Source organism: Osmerus mordax, chromosome 19 (genome assembly GCF_038355195.1).
Source record: "Osmerus mordax isolate fOsmMor3 chromosome 19, fOsmMor3.pri, whole genome shotgun sequence".
In the NCBI taxonomy this organism is placed as follows: Eukaryota; Metazoa; Chordata; class Actinopteri; order Osmeriformes; family Osmeridae; genus Osmerus; species Osmerus mordax.
The window spans coordinates 14,167,611-14,187,338 of record NC_090068.1 but is presented as its reverse complement, the minus strand read 5'-3'; the positions used below and the strand labels follow the sequence as shown (position 1 = coordinate 14,187,338).

Sequence of the window (19,728 nt, the reverse complement as noted above, 5' to 3'; positions counted from 1 at the left end):
ACCTGTAACTGCCTGTAACCGCCTGTAGGAGCGCTGTTCTCACAGGAAGTACACATAGCCGACACAGAAACCACCACACACACACACACACAAACAACTAGACAAAACTGCTGATTAAAAAGTGGGATTTCAGCTGCTGTGTTAGAGTTAGGGTTAGGGAGCTGTAGCTCTGCTAGATCCTCAGAGGGGACGTCTAGGTCCTCAGAGAGGATGTCTAGGTCCTCAGAGGGGACGTCTAGGTCCTCAGAGAGGATGTCTAGGTCCTCAGAGGGGACGTCTAGGCCCTCAGAGAGGATGTCTAGGTCCTCAGAGGGGACGTCTACATGGCTGTCCTCACCCTTGGTGGCCCCGGCAGCCCCCAAATGGTAGATAGCCCCCAGCACCAGCCAGAAGGCCTTCTGCTCCTCCACGGACATCCCCAGCACTTTCATGGCTGCCTGCAGCTTGGTGAACTGCTGGGAGGCCCGCTGCTTGTCCTCTGACTAGGAGAGAAGAAGAAGAAATGAGAGAAAATGAAAAGGTGTTTCTAGGAGTTAGCTTTCGGCTACGTGGTTGAAGGCCCTGGCAAGATATTTACCTTGGATTGAGGTAAAATCCCAAAGGCGCTGTTTTCAGCAAAATGGTTGAAGTGCAGCTCAGTCCTTTGATGGTAAAAAATATACACAAGCTGTCAGTCACCATGACTACAGAAGTACTCTTGATTTTTCCGAGTTTTTCATCATAAAATATTTTTTTATTTTTTTATTAAAACTAAATGCTAATGAAGCCCTCTGAGAGTTTTTTTGCATCACAGACAGCTCAGTGCCAGTGGAATGTTAATATATATACATTTAATTTACATTTAGTCATTTAGCAGACGCTCTTATCCAGAGCGACTTACAGTAAGTACAGGGACATTCCCCGAGGCAAGTAGGGTGAAGTGCCTTGCCCAAGGACACAACGTCATTTTGCACGGCCAAGAATCGAACCAACAACCTTCTGATTAATAGCCCGACTCCCTAACCGCTCAGCCATCTGACCTCCTTATATAATATATATATATATATATATATATAATTTTTGGAGTGTCACTACTTTCAAGATAAATCGTATTTTTTAGGCCAACCCAGAAGTTAGCCTCGCTCTGGTTCCCTTGATAAAAAAAAGTATATGGGAAATAAAATAATATAAAATGAAGTATGTGGGAAATTCCCATTGGTTTTCGATTATTGCAGAAAATAAGATCTGTGGCAAACAAAAGTTGGATATTCATTTTTCTTCCAGTAAGACAATCTTCACAGATGAACACCATTTGCAGCTTAGATGTAATCGCAAGAAGTAAAAAATCTAACATCAACAAACTACACCACGGTCGCACGACAGCTTTAAATGTATATAGAGACAGAGAAAGAGAGAGAGCATGTCGGGTTGAGAGCTTGTCTGACCTGAGAGAGCTGTCAGCTCCAGCCATCAAGTAGTAGAACACGTTGAAGACAGACTCTCCCTCCGGACGCCTCGTCACTCTCAGTTTCTCCAGCAGCATGGTCTGGAAGCACACATCAGAACCAGTCTACACACAGCAGAACCAGTCTACACACAGCAGAACCAGTCTACACACAGCAGAACCAGTCTACACTCTGACACACAGCAGAACCAGTCTACACACAGCAGAACCAGTCTACACTCTGACACACAGCAGAACCAGTCTACACAGCAGAACCAGTCTACACTCTGACACACAGCAGAACCAGTCTAGACACAGCAGAACCAGTCTACACACAGCAGTACCAGTCTACAGTCTGGCACACAGCAGAACCAGTCTACACACAGCAGAACCAGTCTACACTCTGACACACAGCAGTACCAGTAGTACCAGTAGAACACAGCAGTACCAGTCTACCTGGATGGAAGCAGAAGCCACTTGGCCCGCCTGGTCGAAGTCCAGGGAGACGATGTGAGAGAAGCGGCTGGCGTTGGAGTTCATGGCGGTGGAGCAGTTCCCGAAGCCCTCCAGGATGGTGTACACAGCCTGCCACTTCTCAGCTGAACACACGGAGACACAGGGTCAACAACGCTGCCCTCACACCATGACATCACACACGGACTGGCCACCAGAGGAGGGGCTTCCCAGTGAAAAACCATGTTTGGTTTCTCCAAACCAACCGGAGAAGGTCTTGCCGGAGCTGCCGGCGATGGTGACCAGGTACTGGACCAGGTGCTGTGTGTTGGTGGTCTTGCCGCTGCCCGTCTTGCCCAGCAGCACGATGGACTGGTCCTGCCGCGTGGTCAGAAGGCTCCTATAGGCCGACTGGGCCACACCGTAGATGTGTGGCGCTGTGTCCTCACGCCTGCAGCCCTTAAACATGTGCATCACCTGGGGGGGGAGAGAGAAACAGACGGGAAAAAAGGGTTAATGCCCCCAGGTGTCTGCCCCCAGGTGTCTGCCCCCAGGTGTCTGCCCCCAGGTGTCTGCCCCCAGGTGTCTGCCCCCAGGTGTCTGCCCCCAGGTGTCTGCCCCCAGGTGTCTGCCCCCAGCGCCCCACCTTCTCAGAGTACATGGAGGGGCTGCTGACAGGGTTGATCAGCACCATGCTGGGCCCGGCGTGGGTGTGGACCAGGCTGCCCCCGTAGCGCTGGCGGAGGGAGTGGATCACACTGGACTCGTTCAGGTACTGCAGAGACGCCAGGTCCTCCACACGGTCAAACGCTGGGGGGTTCGCCTGCAGGTCACACATTGATGACATCACACACTGAAGAACTTTGGGATGTTTGATGAGATTGTGCTGACAGGAGAGGGTGGGGCAGGAGAGGGTGGGGCAGGAGAGGGTGGGGCAGGAGAGGGTGGGGCAGAGCTGCTACCTTCTCCACGTCGTCCTCCTCCACCTCCAGCAGGGAGCCGTCACTCTCCAGCCTGATCTTCACCTTCCCCTCTGGCAGAGAGCCCACCTCTGTCTTCAGCAGCATGGCTGCAGACCACCACACACACACACATCAGACCACCACACACACACCAGACCACCACACACACACACACACACACATCAGACCACACACACACACATCAGACCACCACACACACACACATCAGACCACAACACACACCAGACCACCACACACACACCAGACCACCACACACACACCAGACCACCACACACACACACACATCAGACCACCACAGAGTTAACATCCCAACATCCATCCATCTGTGAATGCTGTGGAACAGCACAGCTCATCATGAGTTGCTGGACCGGTCGTCCTGGTTGCAGATCTCTACTGACCCAGGGAGAAGCCATCCTTGTGGACCAGCCAGACGTTGTCAGTGCCGTACCAGGTCTCCTCTGCTGCGATCTGCTCCTCGGTCTTCACCTGCAACAGAGAGCACGACACACTGAGCACCTTCTGACACACGACACACCTGCGCACGACACACCTGCGCACGACACACCTGCAGACCTCAGGAAGAGGATCGAAACATCAAAAACACAGAACACATTCCTCGTTAAATGACTATTTCCTCCCTGTGAGGTCATGCTAACAGGTCTCTTCCACAAACACCAAACAGCAAGACAGCACAGGTCAAGCATGTCCACTCACTACAAACCTGAGGACCTCAACACCCCACACTGTGAGATAGAATAGATATGATCTTTGTTTTGTTTGTTTGAGATTCAGTATTCCACTAGTTTCATCACAGAGACAGCATCTCAGAGGGGGATGTTGTCTCCCTGAGCACACACAGCATCTCAGAGGGGGAGGAGGATGCAGGGAGGGGGGAGGGGGGAGGAGGGGAGGGGAGGGGGGAGGAGGATGCAGGGAGGGGGGAGGAGGATGCAGGGAGGGGGGGCACAGCGGAGGCCAGACCTTGGGCTGGGAGGCAGCAGAGTGGGCTGCCTGAAGGATGGCCACAGGGTCATCGTCCTCCTTAGTCTGAAGCAGGATGGAACAGGGTCAGGGTTAGGGTCAGGGGTCAACAGTGAGGTCACTGTCAATGCTCAGAGACACGCAAGCCAACAACATGACATCATGACCTGGGTTTGGCGATGGGGGGCATGGAGGGGGGTGATGGAGGGGGGGTGATGGAGGGGGGGTGATGGATGGGGGGCATGGAGGGGGGTGATGGAGGGGGGTGATGGATGGGGGGCATGGAGGGGGGTGATGGATGGGGGGTGATGGAGGGGGGTGATGGATGGGGGGCGATGGAGGGGGGTGATGGATGGGGGGCATGGAGGGGGGTGATGGATGGGGGGTGATGGAGGGGGGCATGGAGGGGGGTGATGGATGGGGGGCGATGGATGGGGGGCGATGGATGGGGGGCGATGGATGGGGGGCGATGGAGGGGGGGCATGGAGGGGGGTGATGGATGGGGGGCGATGGATGGGGGGCATGGAGGGGGGTGATGGATGGGGGGCATGGAGGGGGGTGATGGATGGGGGGCGATGGAGAGGGGGACAGAGGAGGGAGGCAGGCTTACACTGCGGCAGGACACATGAGCACACACCCCAACCAGGCCCCGCCCACAGGCTGAGGGGGCAGGGCTAACCTGCCGAAAGGTGTGATGGGGGGCAGGCCGTACCTCGGAGGGGGCGTGGCTTTTAGCCACAGACAGCTGTGGCTAGCAACACACACAGCAGCCAGACACAGAGAGAGGGAGGAGGAGGAAGACACATTTACACAGGTCAGAGTACCAGACAGAATAGAAAACACAACACTGTCCAAGTCAAGCGCTTCCAACAGCAACAGCAACAGCATGTCATGTTTAAACCCCCAGAAAGCCTCCCTGTGTGTCCTGCCAGCGGCCACAACCAGACACACACACTGGGGTCCATCTGGGAGCAGGGGGGACGACCATCAGCCACAACTCAAGGCTTCGGCACGGACAAACAGCACTCCTGCATCTCTTGTGTCAAAATCAAGAGCCAGGAAGGAGGACAGGACCAGACCAGGAGAGCTTCCTTCCTGTAAGGATTTTTTCCAAGTCTAGTCATAACCGACCTGGTTCAACACATCACCCAGCTCATCACCAGAACCAGGTGGGTTAGATTAGAGTTGGGGAATCACCCCAGCGGACTGTAGCTGTCCAGGAGCAGGGTTGAATACTCCTGGACTACAGTAATAGTCAGTATCAAAGCCTGGCTGGCCAGCAAGCTCCAGGTCAAAAGTGTAACTGGAGCCCTGCTGCTGCTGGTGGTGTAACCCCAGGATGGGGCTGGCTGGGGGCGAGAGGTGTAACCCAACACCAGACCACCTGTCCTCCCTGCTCTCACAGCAGGGGCAGGAGAACACAAGCCGAGGCAACAGCAGACCAGGGGGAGGGAGTTACAGTAGGACCGTACAGTAGGATCAATCCCATCAAAGATCTTCCTCAGACGTTGATGGTTCTCCTCTGTGGGGATCAGTTCTGGAACCTGGGAGGAGGAGACACACCCAGTCTGCTGAGGGCTTGGTGCTGTGAGGCTGGCTGGACCCCTGGGACGGCATGTGTGTGGGAGGTGTGTACAGACCTGTGTCCAGACCCCTGGGACGGCATGTGTGTGGGAGGTGTGTACAGACCTGTGTCCAGAGCCCTGTGACGGCATGTGTGTGGGAGGTGTGTACAGACCTGTGTCCAGAGCCCTGTGACGGCATGTGTGTGGGAGGTGTGTACAGACCTGTGTCCAGACCCCTGGGACGGCATGTGTGTGGGAGGTGTGTACAGACCTGTGTCCAGAGCCCTGTGACGGCATGTGTGTGGGAGGTGTGTACAGACCTGTGTCCAGAGCCCTGTGACGGCATGTGTGTGGGAGGTGTGTACAGACCTGTGTCCAGAGCCCTGTGACGGCATGTGTGTGGGAGGTGTGTACAGACCTGTGTCCAGACCCCTGGGACGGCATGTGTGTGGGAGGTGTGTACAGACCTGTGTCCAGAGCCCTGTGACGGCATGTGTGTGGGAGGTGTGTACAGACCTGTGTCCAGAGCCCTGTGACGGCATGTGTGTGGGAGGTGTGTACAGACCTGTGTCCAGAGCCCTGGGACGGCATGTGTGTGGGAGGTGTGTACAGACCTGTGTCCAGAGCCCTGGGACGGCATGTGTGTGGGAGGTGTGTACAGACCTGTGTCCAGAGCCCTGTGACGGCATGTGTGTGGGAGGTGTGTACAGACCTGTGTCCAGAGCCCTGTGACGGCATGTGTGTGGGAGGTGTGTACAGACCTGTGTCCAGAGCCCTGTGACGGCATGTGTGTGGGAGGTGTGTACAGACCTGTGTCCAGAGCCCTGGGACGGCATGTGTGTGGGAGGTGTGTACAGACCTGTGTCCAGAGCCCTGTGACGGCATGTGTGTGGGAGGTGTGTACAGACCTGTGTCCAGAGCCCTGTGACGGCATGTGTGTGGGAGGTGTGTACAGACCTGTGTCCAGAGCCCTGGGACGGCATGTGTGTGGGAGGTGTGTACAGACCTGTGTCCAGAGCCCTGTGACGGCATGTGTGTGGGAGGTGTGTACAGACCTGTGTCCAGAGCCCTGTGACGGCATGTGTGTGGGAGGTGTGTACAGACCTGTGTCCAGAGCCCTGGGACGGCATGTGTGTGGGAGGTGTGTACAGACCTGTGTCCAGAGCCCTGGGACGGCATGTGTGTGGGAGGTGTGTACAGACCTGTGTCCAGAGCCCTGTGACGGCATGTGTGTGGGAGGTGTGTACAGACCTGTGTCCAGAGCCCTGTGACGGCATGTGTGTGGGAGGTGTGTACAGACCTGTGTCCAGACCCCTGGGACGGCATGTGTGTGGGAGGTGTGTACAGACCTGTGTCCAGAGCCCTGTGACGGCATGTGTGTGGGAGGTGTGTACAGACCTGTGTCCAGAGCCCTGTGACGGCATGTGTGTGGGAGGTGTGTACAGACCTGTGTCCAGAGCCCTGTGACGGCATGTGTGTGGGAGGTGTGTACAGACCTGTGTCCAGACCCCTGGGACGGCATGTGTGTGGGAGGTGTGTACAGACCTGTGTCCAGAGCCCTGTGACGGCATGTGTGTGGGAGGTGTGTACAGACCTGTGTCCAGAGCCCTGTGACGGCATGTGTGTGGGAGGTGTGTACAGACCTGTGTCCAGAGCCCTGGGACGGCATGTGTGTGGGAGGTGTGTACAGACCTGTGTCCAGAGCCCTGGGACGGCATGTGTGTGGGAGGTGTGTACAGACCTGTGTCCAGAGCCCTGTGACGGCATGTGTGTGGGAGGTGTGTACAGACCTGTGTCCAGAGCCCTGTGACGGCATGTGTGTGGGAGGTGTGTACAGACCTGTGTCCAGAGCCCTGTGACGGCATGTGTGTGGGAGGTGTGTACAGACCTGTGTCCAGAGCCCTGGGACGGCATGTGTGTGGGAGGTGTGTACAGACCTGTGTCCAGAGCCCTGTGACGGCATGTGTGTGGGAGGTGTGTACAGACCTGTGTCCAGAGCCCTGTGACGGCATGTGTGTGGGAGGTGTGTACAGACCTGTGTCCAGAGCCCTGGGACGGCATGTGTGTGGGAGGTGTGTACAGACCTGTGTCCAGAGCCCTGTGACGGCATGTGTGTGGGAGGTGTGTACAGACCTGTGTCCAGAGCCCTGTGACGGCATGTGTGTGGGAGGTGTGTACAGACCTGTGTCCAGAGCCCTGGGACGGCATGTGTGTGGGAGGTGTGTACAGACCTGTGTCCAGAGCCCTGGGACGGCATGTGTGTGGGAGGTGTGTACAGACCTGTGTCCAGAGCCCTGTGACGGCATGTGTGTGGGAGGTGTGTACAGACCTGTGTCCAGAGCCCTGTGACGGCATGTGTGTGGGAGGTGTGTACAGACCTGTGTCCAGAGCCCTGGGACGGCATGTGTGTGGGAGGTGTGTACAGACCTGTGTCCAGAGCCCTGTGACGGCATGTGTGTGGGAGGTGTGTACAGACCTGTGTCCAGAGCCCTGTGACGGCATGTGTGTGGGAGGTGTGTACAGACCTGTGTCCAGAGCCCTGTGACGGCATGTGTGTGGGAGGTGTGTACAGACCTGTGTCCAGAGCCCTGTGACGGCATGTGTGTGGGAGGTGTGTACAGACCTGTGTCCAGAGCCCTGTGACGGCATGTGTGTGGGAGGTGTGTACAGACCTGTGTCCAGAGCCCTGTGACGGCATGTGTGTGGGAGGTGTGTACAGACCTGTGTCCAGAGCCCTGTGACGGCATGTGTGTGGGAGGTGTGTACAGACCTGTGTCCAGAGCCCTGTGACGGCATGTGTGTGGGAGGTGTGTACAGACCTGTGTCCAGAGCCCTGTGACGGCATGTGTGTGGGAGGTGTGTACAGACCGAGGGTGTTGAACACACACCTGTTGAGGGAGAGACGAGGACCTCCCGGAGGAAGGCTCCCCCACAGGGAGCGCTGAGGTACGCAACTCTGCCTTTACCTTGAGACAGACACACACACGCACATCAACACACACCATAGGTGAGTCAGTGACCTAAGTTATCACGAGATATCCACACTATTCACACGAAAAAGGCTTCCAGAGTAAGCCGAAAGTTCTTCTACTGCACACCATTCTAGGTCATGCTCAAACCTACAGTACTGAGCATGCTCAGAACTCATTAGAAACCAGTGAGTAGTTCTCCAAACATCCGTGTTCCTCAAACCAACTCCAGTTAAAGAAAACCCATTAGGCCCATCTGGGAGGTAACCTTTTACTGTAACCTTTCCAGTTATTCTCTATTCTCCTGCTGATTAACACTCTCCTCCTCTCCCCCCTTCCTCTCCCCTCTCAAGGCTTGGTCGCATCAGAAAAACTCAAGTCTCACCGTGACGAGAAACTTGGTGAAACCAGGAAGTTGGTGTGAGCTGAAACGTGTGAGCACAGCAGTGAAAGCATGCCGTCACCGTTAGCCGGTGGTTTCATGATCACACAGGAAGTGATGCGGTTAGTCTGACAGCATGCTCCAGTAAGGTAGTAGTCTGTCCTCTCTACCGGTTGCCCTGGTTACCTCTGTCTTCTTCACGGCGGTTGGGCGCGGGGCAGGGATGAATCCTGCAGGGGGGGCCAGAGGGTCTGCTCTGGGGGTCGGGATGAAGCCTGGAGGTCTGGCCAGGGGGTTCCAGGGTTTAGGGGCAGGGATGAAGCCCAGGGGAGGAGTGAAAGGGCTGGGTTTGGGGGCAGGGATGAACCCAGGTACAGGGGCAAAGGGGTTGAGTTTAGGGGGGGCTGGGGTGCGAGGAGCAGGGGTGGGAGGGGCAGGGGTGGGAGGGGCTGGGGTGGACGGAGGGGCAGGGGTGGGAGGGGCAGGGGTGGGAGGGGCAGGGGTGGACGGGGGCGCCTCCTCAGTTTTCTCCTCGGACGGCTTCTGACCACTGCTGTCTTCCCTCCCCTCCTGCTCCTCCTCCACTTCCTGCTCCCCCCTGCGGTCCTGGGTGCGGGGGCGTGGCCTGTGCTCCCTGGTCTTCCCGCGCCCCATCAGGCTGGCAAGTCCCAGGGAGATGTCATCCTTCTCCTCCCGCTTCCCCAAGCCCACAGCCTTGGCCGTCTTGGGGACGGAAGTGGAGGAGGTGGAGGAGGAGGCGGGGGTAGAGGCTGACGGCTCGTCCACCCAAGGGACCACCCTCCTCACCACCCTCCTCACCACCTTCCTGACGGTGGGGTCTGTGGCGTCCTGACTGGAAGAGGAGGTTGGGGGAGCGGAGGAGGAGGAGGCTGGAGGGGGCGGGGGGGCTGGGGGGTCAGGGCCTCCCATAGCTCTCTGACTTGTCGTGTCTCTGGCTAGTTCAGCAGACTGGGGTCGACTAGCTGAGTCAGACTGACCCCTCACACACTCCTCACCGTCAGACTGGACACACACACACACACACACACACACACAGAGGAGGGTGACCTGGTCAGCACCATGAACACACAGCATCAACATCAAGTCCTGCCAGAGAGCTCAGAGAGTTGTTCACCAACACAGCCCGGGACATTCCTTACAAAGCTCTTCAGAAGCAGCTGTTCTCTCCAACACAGGCTACAGCTGATTCAGCCATCCCTTCGCTTAGGACACATAACTTATCACATAGCTGGCATTTTCCTCCTCCGTCGCAGTAATTCATGTCCTAAATGTTCTGCATAACAATTTTAGAAACCCAGAGATAAGAACCAGGGGTCATGAACTTCGTCATGGGAGTGTTGGCTTGAAGCATTCCCCTTTAACAGATCTGTCTCCAGATGAGATTAAGTTCTGTTTGCCTGGATGTATGAATAATACCAGGACGAGGTTCTCGTTCAGGAGGGAATAGAGGCTGTCACGCCAGGCTCCCGCCTGCCTGCTAATATATTCTCCCTGTGTTTACTGTACTGTATGAAGACCTGTCTCCCAGCAGAGACGCCGCCCTGCTGCATATCAACATGCTGCTCTGCGCTACGCCCTGCATAGAAACATATCTTTATTCTGCAAATACCAGTTTTTTTCTTCTTCTCAGAATTCATCATTCATCCCCTTGCTATGTTTGTTCTATTTGCACGTCGATTTGGATGAAAGAGTCTGCTCAAATTTATACATGTAAATGTATTCAAGTAAATGTAAATTGGTCAAACACAGAGGTGAAGGGACTTACGTTTGGCTTGGGATCGACTTTGACCTACACAGGAGAAGGGTCAGGAGAGAACGGTCAAGCAGACAGGGAGAAACAAGGCATGCAGATCTGATAACACGTCTAAGACCACAACAGCCAGCGGGAAAATGGCATGCTGACACATTGATCAGGCCTCAAACACGTGGATGAAACATCACTTCCCTTTTGCTCCCAGAAAGAAAAGCGTGATGGGAAAGCCATGGGTGGGCCAGAGGACATGGGCAGAGCCGGGCGAGGTGAAAGAGAGGGGAGGAAAGAGATAAAGGAAGGATGGAGGGGGAGCAGGATGGTGAGAGAGAGAGAGAGAGAGAGAGAGAGAGAGAAGGGGAGAGGAAAGGAAAAAGGGTGAGAAAAAGAAGGGAGAGGAAGAGAGTGAGCGAGAGAGAGAGAGAGAGAGTGAGCAAGAGAGAGAGAGAGAGAGAGAGAGAGAGAGAGAGAGAGAGAGAGAGAGAGAGAGAGAGAGAGAGAGAGAGAGTGAGCAAGAGAGAGAGAGAGAGTATGGGTTGGGGGCCTGACAAAGACAAGGACCAGTAGAAAGAAGGTGAAGAGAGGAGAGGAGAGTGAGGTTAGAGATGAAGGAAAGGGCGAGGACTGCTGGTCTTCAAACTAGAAGAGAGACACCAGCAGGCAGTAAGACCATGCAGCACTGAGGACAGAGATGGAAAACAGGATAACATTGAGAGCTGGAGGAGGAGAGAAGCGGAGAAATAGAAAGCAGGAATTACAACTACCAATGCATGAATCCCTATATGAAGTGAAAATAATGATGTGGCTGTATTTAGATATTATAATAACATCCACAACACTAGCATGTGTAGCGATGATGAGCATGTCATCATCTTGGTCCAGACTGGTGGCCAGTGGTCTCAATCTAAGTCACCAACTCATGCTGCAGGCTGGCTCAGTGCTGTTACAGTAATCACACACAAACAACAATATAGGGCGAGTGAGTCCCATGTTGAAGACATCACAAGAAAACCTTAACCCTAACCCAAACCCAATTCCAAGACTGTCACTCAAAACATGCAGCCTGGTCCAGTCCTGGTGTGTAGAAGTGCTGTTTATGAATTCCTGTTCTGTCTGCTCCCCAGTTCCACATCACTACCACACTCCAAGCACACAGACCCACACATCACTACCACACTCCAAGCACACAGACCCACACATCACTACCACACTCCAAGCACACAGACCCACACATCACTACCACACTCCAAGCACACAGACCCACACATCACTACCACACTCCAAGCACACAGACCCACACATCACTACCACACTCCAAGCACACAGACCCACACATCACTACCACACTCCAAGCACACAGAGCCACACATCACTACCACACTCCAAGCACACAGAGCACAGAGAAGGTAAGACTGTGGTTGTGGAGCAGTATCTGTGTTGCACCATCTCTAGCCAAGCATCCATGTGTGGCTTCCACTATTAATAACTCCAGCAGCAGAGGAGGCCATTCTGAGACACAAGCAGAGCCCTGGTGGAAGTGCTACACATGCACACACACACACACACACACACACACACACCTTCCCCGCAGGCTCAGACCTGCGGTTTTGGTACCTGTAGTCGTCAGGAAGTTGGAGATGTTCTCGTCTGGATAAGGACAGAGCAGGACGTGGGCTCAGACGTGGAGCTGGTTACTCCAGACAGTGTGGTTACTCTGGGGCAGTACGCCGGCGTGGGGGCAGTACGGGGGGCGGGGGGGTAACGTGATAGGACCCTGGCTGGAACACAGGGAGACGGGACTGAGGCAGCTGCAGGGACGGGCCTACGGACTCTATAAATAGACCTGTGTGTGTGTTGGGGGCAGATAAAGAGGGTATCTCCCCCATGAGGTCCTGTTCCTCTCCTGATCTCCTTGCTGTGACCTCAGGGCCCGCGGGCCCGGGACGAGGCTCAGGGCCCGCGGGCCAGGGACGAGGCTCAGGGCCCGCGGGCCCGGGACGAGGCTCAGGGCCCACGGGCCCGGGACGAGGCTCAGGGCCCGCGGGCCAGGGACAGACTTGGGACCCAGGCCTCGTCTCTCCCGTTTTCCATTTCTACTTGTGTGAAGGTACTGAGGGCTGTCACTAGAGGGCGCTGTCTCGCGCTCTCCCTGAACCACCACTAGAGGGAGCCACACTACTGAATACTGATTTGGGCCTTTCAACTCGTCTTAGTGGTTCTAGATTCTAGTGACCCGAATTCGTCGTTTGACCCACACAGTGTGTCCGGGTGTGGCCAGCAGGGGTGTGAGTTCCGCCCGCAGAATGGTAGAAAAACAAGAGAAAAACTAAATACATGATAAGGCAAAACAGTCGGCTTCTACGGATTGGGTGTGGCTAGGGCAGAGGGGCGTGGCTACAGGAACACAACACGGAAATACAGGAAGGACAGGGCTGGGTGTGGCTTTGGCAATCCTATCTATGTGTCCCTAGTCCAGGCTAATCCCTGGAGCAGCACAGGACCCGGCGTGGAATGTCCTCCACTCGCTGAACATCAAAGATTAAGACCTGCGTACTTCACCTCTCTAGTCACCGACCCAGTTTCAACTCTGGCTGAACCAGTTCCATAGCAGAGATACCGGCCGGTAACATGACCCAGATTGTGAGGAGTCGCAGCACGTGAATATGGAGGAATCACTAGACTCTCTCCCTGTCCCTCTCTCAGAGGTGTGATCACAAGTAGGCCGTTCCCAGGTAATTACAGGGAGGTGACATGACAGTGAATCAGCAGGGGGCGACCAAGAAGATCTCTTCCACATCGCTACTGATTCTGATCGCTAAGACCCTTCAAGATGAAGATGAGCTGACTGCCTCTCTCAGTACTGCAGCGGCGGCGTCCAGGGCCCTGACACCATCTTCAGAGGGTCACAGGGCCCTGACACAGTCTTCAGAGGGTCACAGACAGACAGAGAGTGCAGTGTTGAGGACAGGGGGGGCATCATCATCTCGACAGGCACACCCCCCCCCTCCCCTCCCTGGCACTAACAAGCCCATTCAGATCCACTGGCACAGCACGCCACATCCTCTAGCAGGGAGGCAGGGAGGGAGGGAGGCAGGGAGGGAGGGTGGGAGGCAGGGAGGCAGAAGGTCCACCCTTCACGTCTCAGAAGGACCCGTGTGAGGGCGTGTCTGCAACCGGTCTCTACCCCAGGACAGCAGCCCTCCACCTGGCTGAGCCCAGGATAGCAGCCCTCCACCTGGCTGAGCCCAGGACAGCAGCCCTCCACCTGGCTGAGCCCAGGACAGCAGCCCTCCTCACGGCTGAGCCCAGGAGCGGCTAGCCTGAACACCCACTCTCCACTCCACTCACACAGGGCCCCATTGTTCACACCAAGACTACTGGATCACTTTCCAGGAATATGACACAACAATGGGATCATTCACTTTCTAATTTGGTCTGACTGGACAAGCCGACAGAGGACTTGAGCCTGGTTGCTAAAAACAGAGTTGGAGAGCAGGGATGCAGATTAAAGGCGTGCGCATATTTCTTAAAGACAAAAGCTTGGGATCAGACAGGAAATATACAGTGTCCGACAAATAGCAAGCAGCAGAATCACCATCAGGCTGATGTGATCACACATAAACACCTCTGGTAGGACCCACCCTGGACTAAAGATTAAGCCAGACCAGTTTAAGACAACATTTATTGTGCATTTAGCTGTACAGTACAGCACATTTCCTGGCCAAACAGGAGTGGAGAGCAGAGACTGATGACCAAATCATTTAACAGTGAACGAGTGATAGGAACCCCTTAGGCAAACAGGAGTTTGATCTGAGCACAGTCATGGCTGTTCCCTCTCTCCACGTGACCACGACTCATGAGAATAAGACTCGCCCTGCAGATCACCAGCAGGAATCTTTACAGTCACATGATAGATGCATGCAAACGTGCAGAAACACACACACACAAACATACCAGCACAAACTATCCCACACACAGACATGTCACCAGAGCAGGTGTGTCTGCAAAGGAGCAATGACAGGATGTCAGGTTGAGGAAGCTGTGATTATACGAGGGACAGACAGGAGGACAGACAGACAGGAGGACAGACAGACAGCAGGGCAGACAGGCAGGAGGGCAGACAGGAGGACAGACAGACAGGAGGACAGACAGACAGACAGGAGGACAGACAGGAGGACAGACAGACAGACAGACAGACAGGAGGGCAGACAGGAGGACAGACAGGAGGACAGACAGACAGACAGACAGACAGGAGGGCAGACAGACTGCCTACACTAATTTCTCATTTAATGTGGTAATTCTGGGACACCTTGTTCTTCCAGAAACTGTGTTCCTACTGTCTGTGCACTTTGAACTGTTCAGAGAGGATTGGCAAGTTCAGCTAAAGAGAGAAGTCTTTCCAACACAAGAGGAGGGAGGTGACTTTCCACACTGATATGAAACACAGTCAGTCCCTCCACAGTAAATGACAGAGAAAAAGACTGAGGGTCTGGAATCAAGGATCCTTCTTTTATGATGATTCCAGCTGTTCAAATGTGCCAGAGCCTGGCTGTAGTCACACAGAGCCTGGCTGTAGTCACACAGAGCCTGTCTGTAGTCACACAGAGCCTGTCTGTAGTCACACAGAGCCTGGCTGTAGTCACACAGAGCCTGGCTGTAGTCACACAGAGCCTGGCTTTAGTCACACAGAGCCTGGCTGTAGTCACACTGAGCCTGGCTGTAGTCACACAGAGTCTGGCTGTATTCACACAGAGCCTGGCTGTAGTCACACTGAGCCTGGCTGTAGTCACACTGAGCCTGGCTTTAGTCACACTGAGCCTGGCTGTAGTCACACAGAGCCTGGCTGTAGTCACACAGAGCCTGGCTGTAGTCACACAGAGCCTGGCTGTAGTCACACAGAGCCTGGCTTTAGTCACACTGAGCCTGGCTGTAGTCACACTGAGCCTGGCTTTAGTCACACTAAGCCTGGAGCCTCCTGTTTGGATGTTGTCGTTCAGACAGTAGCCTCCTGAGACAGGATTCATGTCCGAGCATGCTCAGTGATGCTATCAAGCCGAGCATGCTCAGTGATGCTATCAGGCCGAGCATGCTCAGTGATGCTATCAGGCTTCGGAGACGGAAGAGGTAGACCTACCTGGTATCTACTGGCTATCCCTAACCCTACCTGGTATCTACTGGCTATCCCTAACCCTACCTGGTATCTACTGGCTAACCCTAACCCTACCTGGTATCTACTGGGAGGATATGAAACCAAAACACACCTCTCCTCATGACCACACACACCAACACTCTTAACGCACTCTGACCCAGTTCCAGACACAGATAACATTCCAAAAGCAAAAAGAAAAGTGTACTTATGGGATACAAAACGTAGCTTGGAACGTGGAACCATGGAACGTCAAGGCCATGCAGAGCCAGTCTCAGAGCTACCAGCCCTCCCCCATACGACCCAGCTCTCCCTGGGGCTAGCGCTCTGCCGTGATCTCCTCACATCTCAGGTGACTGCCCAGACCCTGTTCTGCTGTGACTGGCCAGACCCTGTTCTGCTGTGACTGGCCAGACCCTGTTCTGCTCTTCATCCACCATCACCGTCATCATGAGCCTTCCCAGAGGCCTTCCCAGCTTCCCTGATTCCCCCTCTGCTCCCTGGAGAGCCTCCCGTGGCCTCCACCACCTCCTCCACCTCCACCACCACCACCACCTCCACCTCCAGACTACCAGTCTGTCCCTCAGAGCAGTCAGGAGGCCCTGACATCACCTGTCATCAGTGAGGGGGTAGGAACTGGTTTGTGTTTCAACTGTAGGTAAACAGTCATCTCTGCTCTGCCCCTTTCTCTACAGCTCATGGTCACTGGCCTTTCTCTTATCGTTTAACACACATGCGCACACACACACACACACACATCCTCCCCCGACTTCCTGCTCCCCATGGAGACACTGTGGAGAGGAGGCGGGCCCAGGATGGTTGCAGAACACACACTGGCTTACATGCTTGAGTGGCAGGCCCCTGTTGGGGCCATGGTGACCAGAGCCATGGTGACCAGAGCCATGGTGACCAGAGCCATGGTGACCAGAGCACAGCGTGGCTCTGACAGCCACGTCCAGACAGGAAACACTGCAGCTGAGGACAGCAGAGGACAACACAGAGTCCTGAGAAAAACTGGACATATTTTGGCATCATGTTGTGCAGACGGTGGCTGTGGGCCAAGTGACAGTCAGGTCCATGTATTCATCTGCCTGTCTCAGAGTGGTCCGTTACATAACCTCATTTGGTGCAACTTTAATGGAGGGCATCCATTAGTTGTGCTGTATGCAGCCAGATATGAGTGACTATTTACTGAACGTTCATAAACTGACAAAATGTGACCCACATGCTTACAGCTTCATCCCCATGGAGAAAGTGCTGGGTGTATGCAACATAGATGCAAACTATCTCAGGGTGGTACATATGGGTTTAGTGCGCACACACACACACACGTATATGACAGGAACCAGCCTGGCAGGTTTTTCTTTAAACACCTTGTTATTCAGTGCCTCAGTGTGCTAGCATATCACAAGCACACCCATGGCTCAAGGCTTATAGCAAAACTATCAAATGACACAATAACCCCCACCACCACCACCACCAACACCACCAACTCCACCACCACCTCCACCACCTCCACCACCACCACCACCACCCCCTCCACCACCTCCACCAACACCACCAACTCCACCACCACCACCTCCACCTCCACCAACACCACAAACTCCACCACCACCACCACCTCCACCACCACAGTGTTTAACCTGAGAGCAGCTGGAGTTAGATCCTTGACTAAACAGAACTAGATAGATGGCAACACCTCCTTGATCCAGATCTTATTATAAAGTCCTATAAATAGGGTCCCTGGTTCTGGGTCACTCTCACAAGCTCTCATTTTTTCATTTTCCAAACGGCCTGTCTTTGGTGATCACAGTCAAGATCAGTCGTATCTGGGACAGAACCAGTGAGAGAGACTGTTCCTCCTCTAGCAGAGCTGGAGGGTCTCAACGCTGTGGACGCCACACACTCACATGCACACACACTCACAGGCACACATTTACATTTACATTTATCAGATGCTTTTATCCAAAGCGACTTCCAAGAGAGAGCTTTACAAAGTGCATAAGTCACTGATCATAACAACAAGATAGCCAAAAAACATCGCGAGTAGCCAAAACATGAAGCACACATTGTGAACAACCAAAGTAAGTGCCAAAGGGAAGAACCATAAGAGCATGTAGTTAAACAAGTTACAATTAAACAACATGAACCGCTATAAGTGCAAGTGTACCTGTGGAAAAAAGCAAGCAACAGTAATAAAAACAATATCACAGCGAGAACAAAACTTTTAATCAGTTACCACTAACCACAAGAGCAACAAGTCTCTAAGCAAGAGTCATTGTGATCCTTAAGGAAACTAACATCGGGTCAAGCGAACCATTCCTAAGTACCGTTGTACTCCCGGAACAAGTGCGTCTTGAGCCTTTTCTTGAAGGTGGAGAGACAGTCAGTATCTCTGATGGAGGTGGGGAGTTGATTCCACCACTGGGGGGCCAGACAGGAGAAGAGCTTGTGTTGGGACTGGGCGGTCTTGAGCGGTGGGACCACCAGGCGGTTGTCTGAAGAAGACCGTAGGTGACGGGTGGGGGTGTAAGGCTGCAGGAGAGACTTGATGTAGACGGGTGCAGTCCCGTTCACTGCTCGGAAGGTCAATACCAGGGTCTTGAATCTGATACGGGCCATGATAGGTAGCCAGTGGAGAGAGATGAGGAGCGGGGTAACATGGGAGCGTCTGGGTAGATTGTAGACCAGGGGGGCCGCTGCGTTCTGAATCCTCTGAAGAGGGCGGGTTGCACATGCTGGGAGACCAGCGAGCAGCAATAGTCCAACTTGGAGAGGACAAGTGCTTGGACTAGCAGCTGGGTGGAGTGCTCAGAGAGGTATCTCCTGATCTTCCGGATGTTGTAGAGGGTGAATCTACACGACCGGGGGACCGCAGCAATGTGGGCCGTGAGGGAGAGCTTGTCGTCCATGGTAACCCCAAGGTCCCTGGCAGAGGATGAAGGGGTCACCGTCGCAGATCCCAGGGTGATTGAGAGATCGTGGGAGATGGAGGGGTTTAGCCGGGATGATGAGAAGTTCTGTTTTGGCGAGGTTCAGCTGGAGGTGGTGCTCGGTCATCCAGGCGGAGATATCTGTGAGGCAGGCCTCAATTCTAGCTGAGATCCCCGGATCGGTCGGGGGGAACAACAGGTACAGCTGCGTGTCGTCAGCGTAGCAGTGGTAGGAGAAGCCATGGGAGGTGATGATTGGTCCAAGTGAGGTGGTGTACAGAGAGAAGAGGAGGGGTCCAAGGACGGAGCCCTGTGGGACACCAGTGGAGAGCTGGCGACACACACACACACAGGCACACACACTCACATGCACACACTCACAGGCATACACACTCACAGGCACCCACACACACACAGGCACACAAACACACCCACAGGCACACACAGGCACACACACTCACAGGAACACACACTCACAGGCACACACACACACAGGCACACACACACACAGGCACACACAGGCACACACACACACAAACACACCCACAGGCACACACACACACATACAGGCACACACTAGTCATGCAAGCAGCTGAAAGCCTCTGGTTTGTGTGGTGATTGGGGCTGGAGGGAAGGGAGTCCAGCACTAACAGATTGCACCATCGTAAGTATGTACCTTGAGTCTCATGGAGCATGCCACTCCCTGGCTGACATTCCTGTTGTCGTGACAGTCCTGTGGTAAAGCATTAGGGGAACTATCCTCCCTAATGCTTAATACCTGCCGGTTCCAGTCAGCAGCCGTTCCAGCAGTGTTCTGCAGGAGGACATGGTTGGCTGATCCAAGCGGAGGTTAACAGCAGAGTTTCCTCCCACAGATGTTCTCTGTGTTAGAAGGGTTGCCAAGGGAACCTGACAGCTGGCCAGATGGTTCCTTTCCAGCTGTAGAAGCGACTCTGTTTCCAGAGGTTTCCAGAGGTTCAACCAGACGTCAAGACACGTCTCCACACAGTCTGCAGTGGAAAAGCCTGCCAGCCTGCCAGCCTGCCTGCCAGCCAGCCAGCCAGCCTGCCAGCCTGCCTGCCTGCCTGCCAGCCAGCCAGCCAGCCAGCCAGCCTGCCAGCC

General features: G+C 54.5%; 1 protein-coding gene and 1 long non-coding RNA gene across 2 annotated transcripts in view; both read right to left on the bottom strand.

Annotated features, from left to right (window-relative positions):
- Positions 1–19,728, bottom strand: part of LOC136962751 (unconventional myosin-XVIIIa-like) — a 58,985-nt gene that overhangs the window by 34,482 nt on the left and 4,775 nt on the right. Inside the window, 11 exon segments of the mRNA XM_067256615.1 lie at positions 338–482; positions 578–641; positions 1,425–1,525; positions 1,880–2,022; positions 2,143–2,353; positions 2,523–2,699; positions 2,839–2,945; positions 3,258–3,345; positions 3,841–3,906; positions 5,313–5,384; positions 8,294–8,371. Coding sequence (XP_067112716.1) covers positions 338–482; positions 578–641; positions 1,425–1,525; positions 1,880–2,022; positions 2,143–2,353; positions 2,523–2,699; positions 2,839–2,945; positions 3,258–3,345; positions 3,841–3,906; positions 5,313–5,384; positions 8,294–8,371 — 1,252 coding nt within the window.
- On the bottom strand, positions 9,672–12,199 carry LOC136962737 (uncharacterized). Its single transcript, XR_010878944.1, has 3 exons — positions 12,142–12,199; positions 10,543–10,566; positions 9,672–9,779 (listed from the first exon to the last, which is right to left on the bottom strand). It is a non-coding gene; the product is annotated as an uncharacterized lncRNA (long non-coding RNA).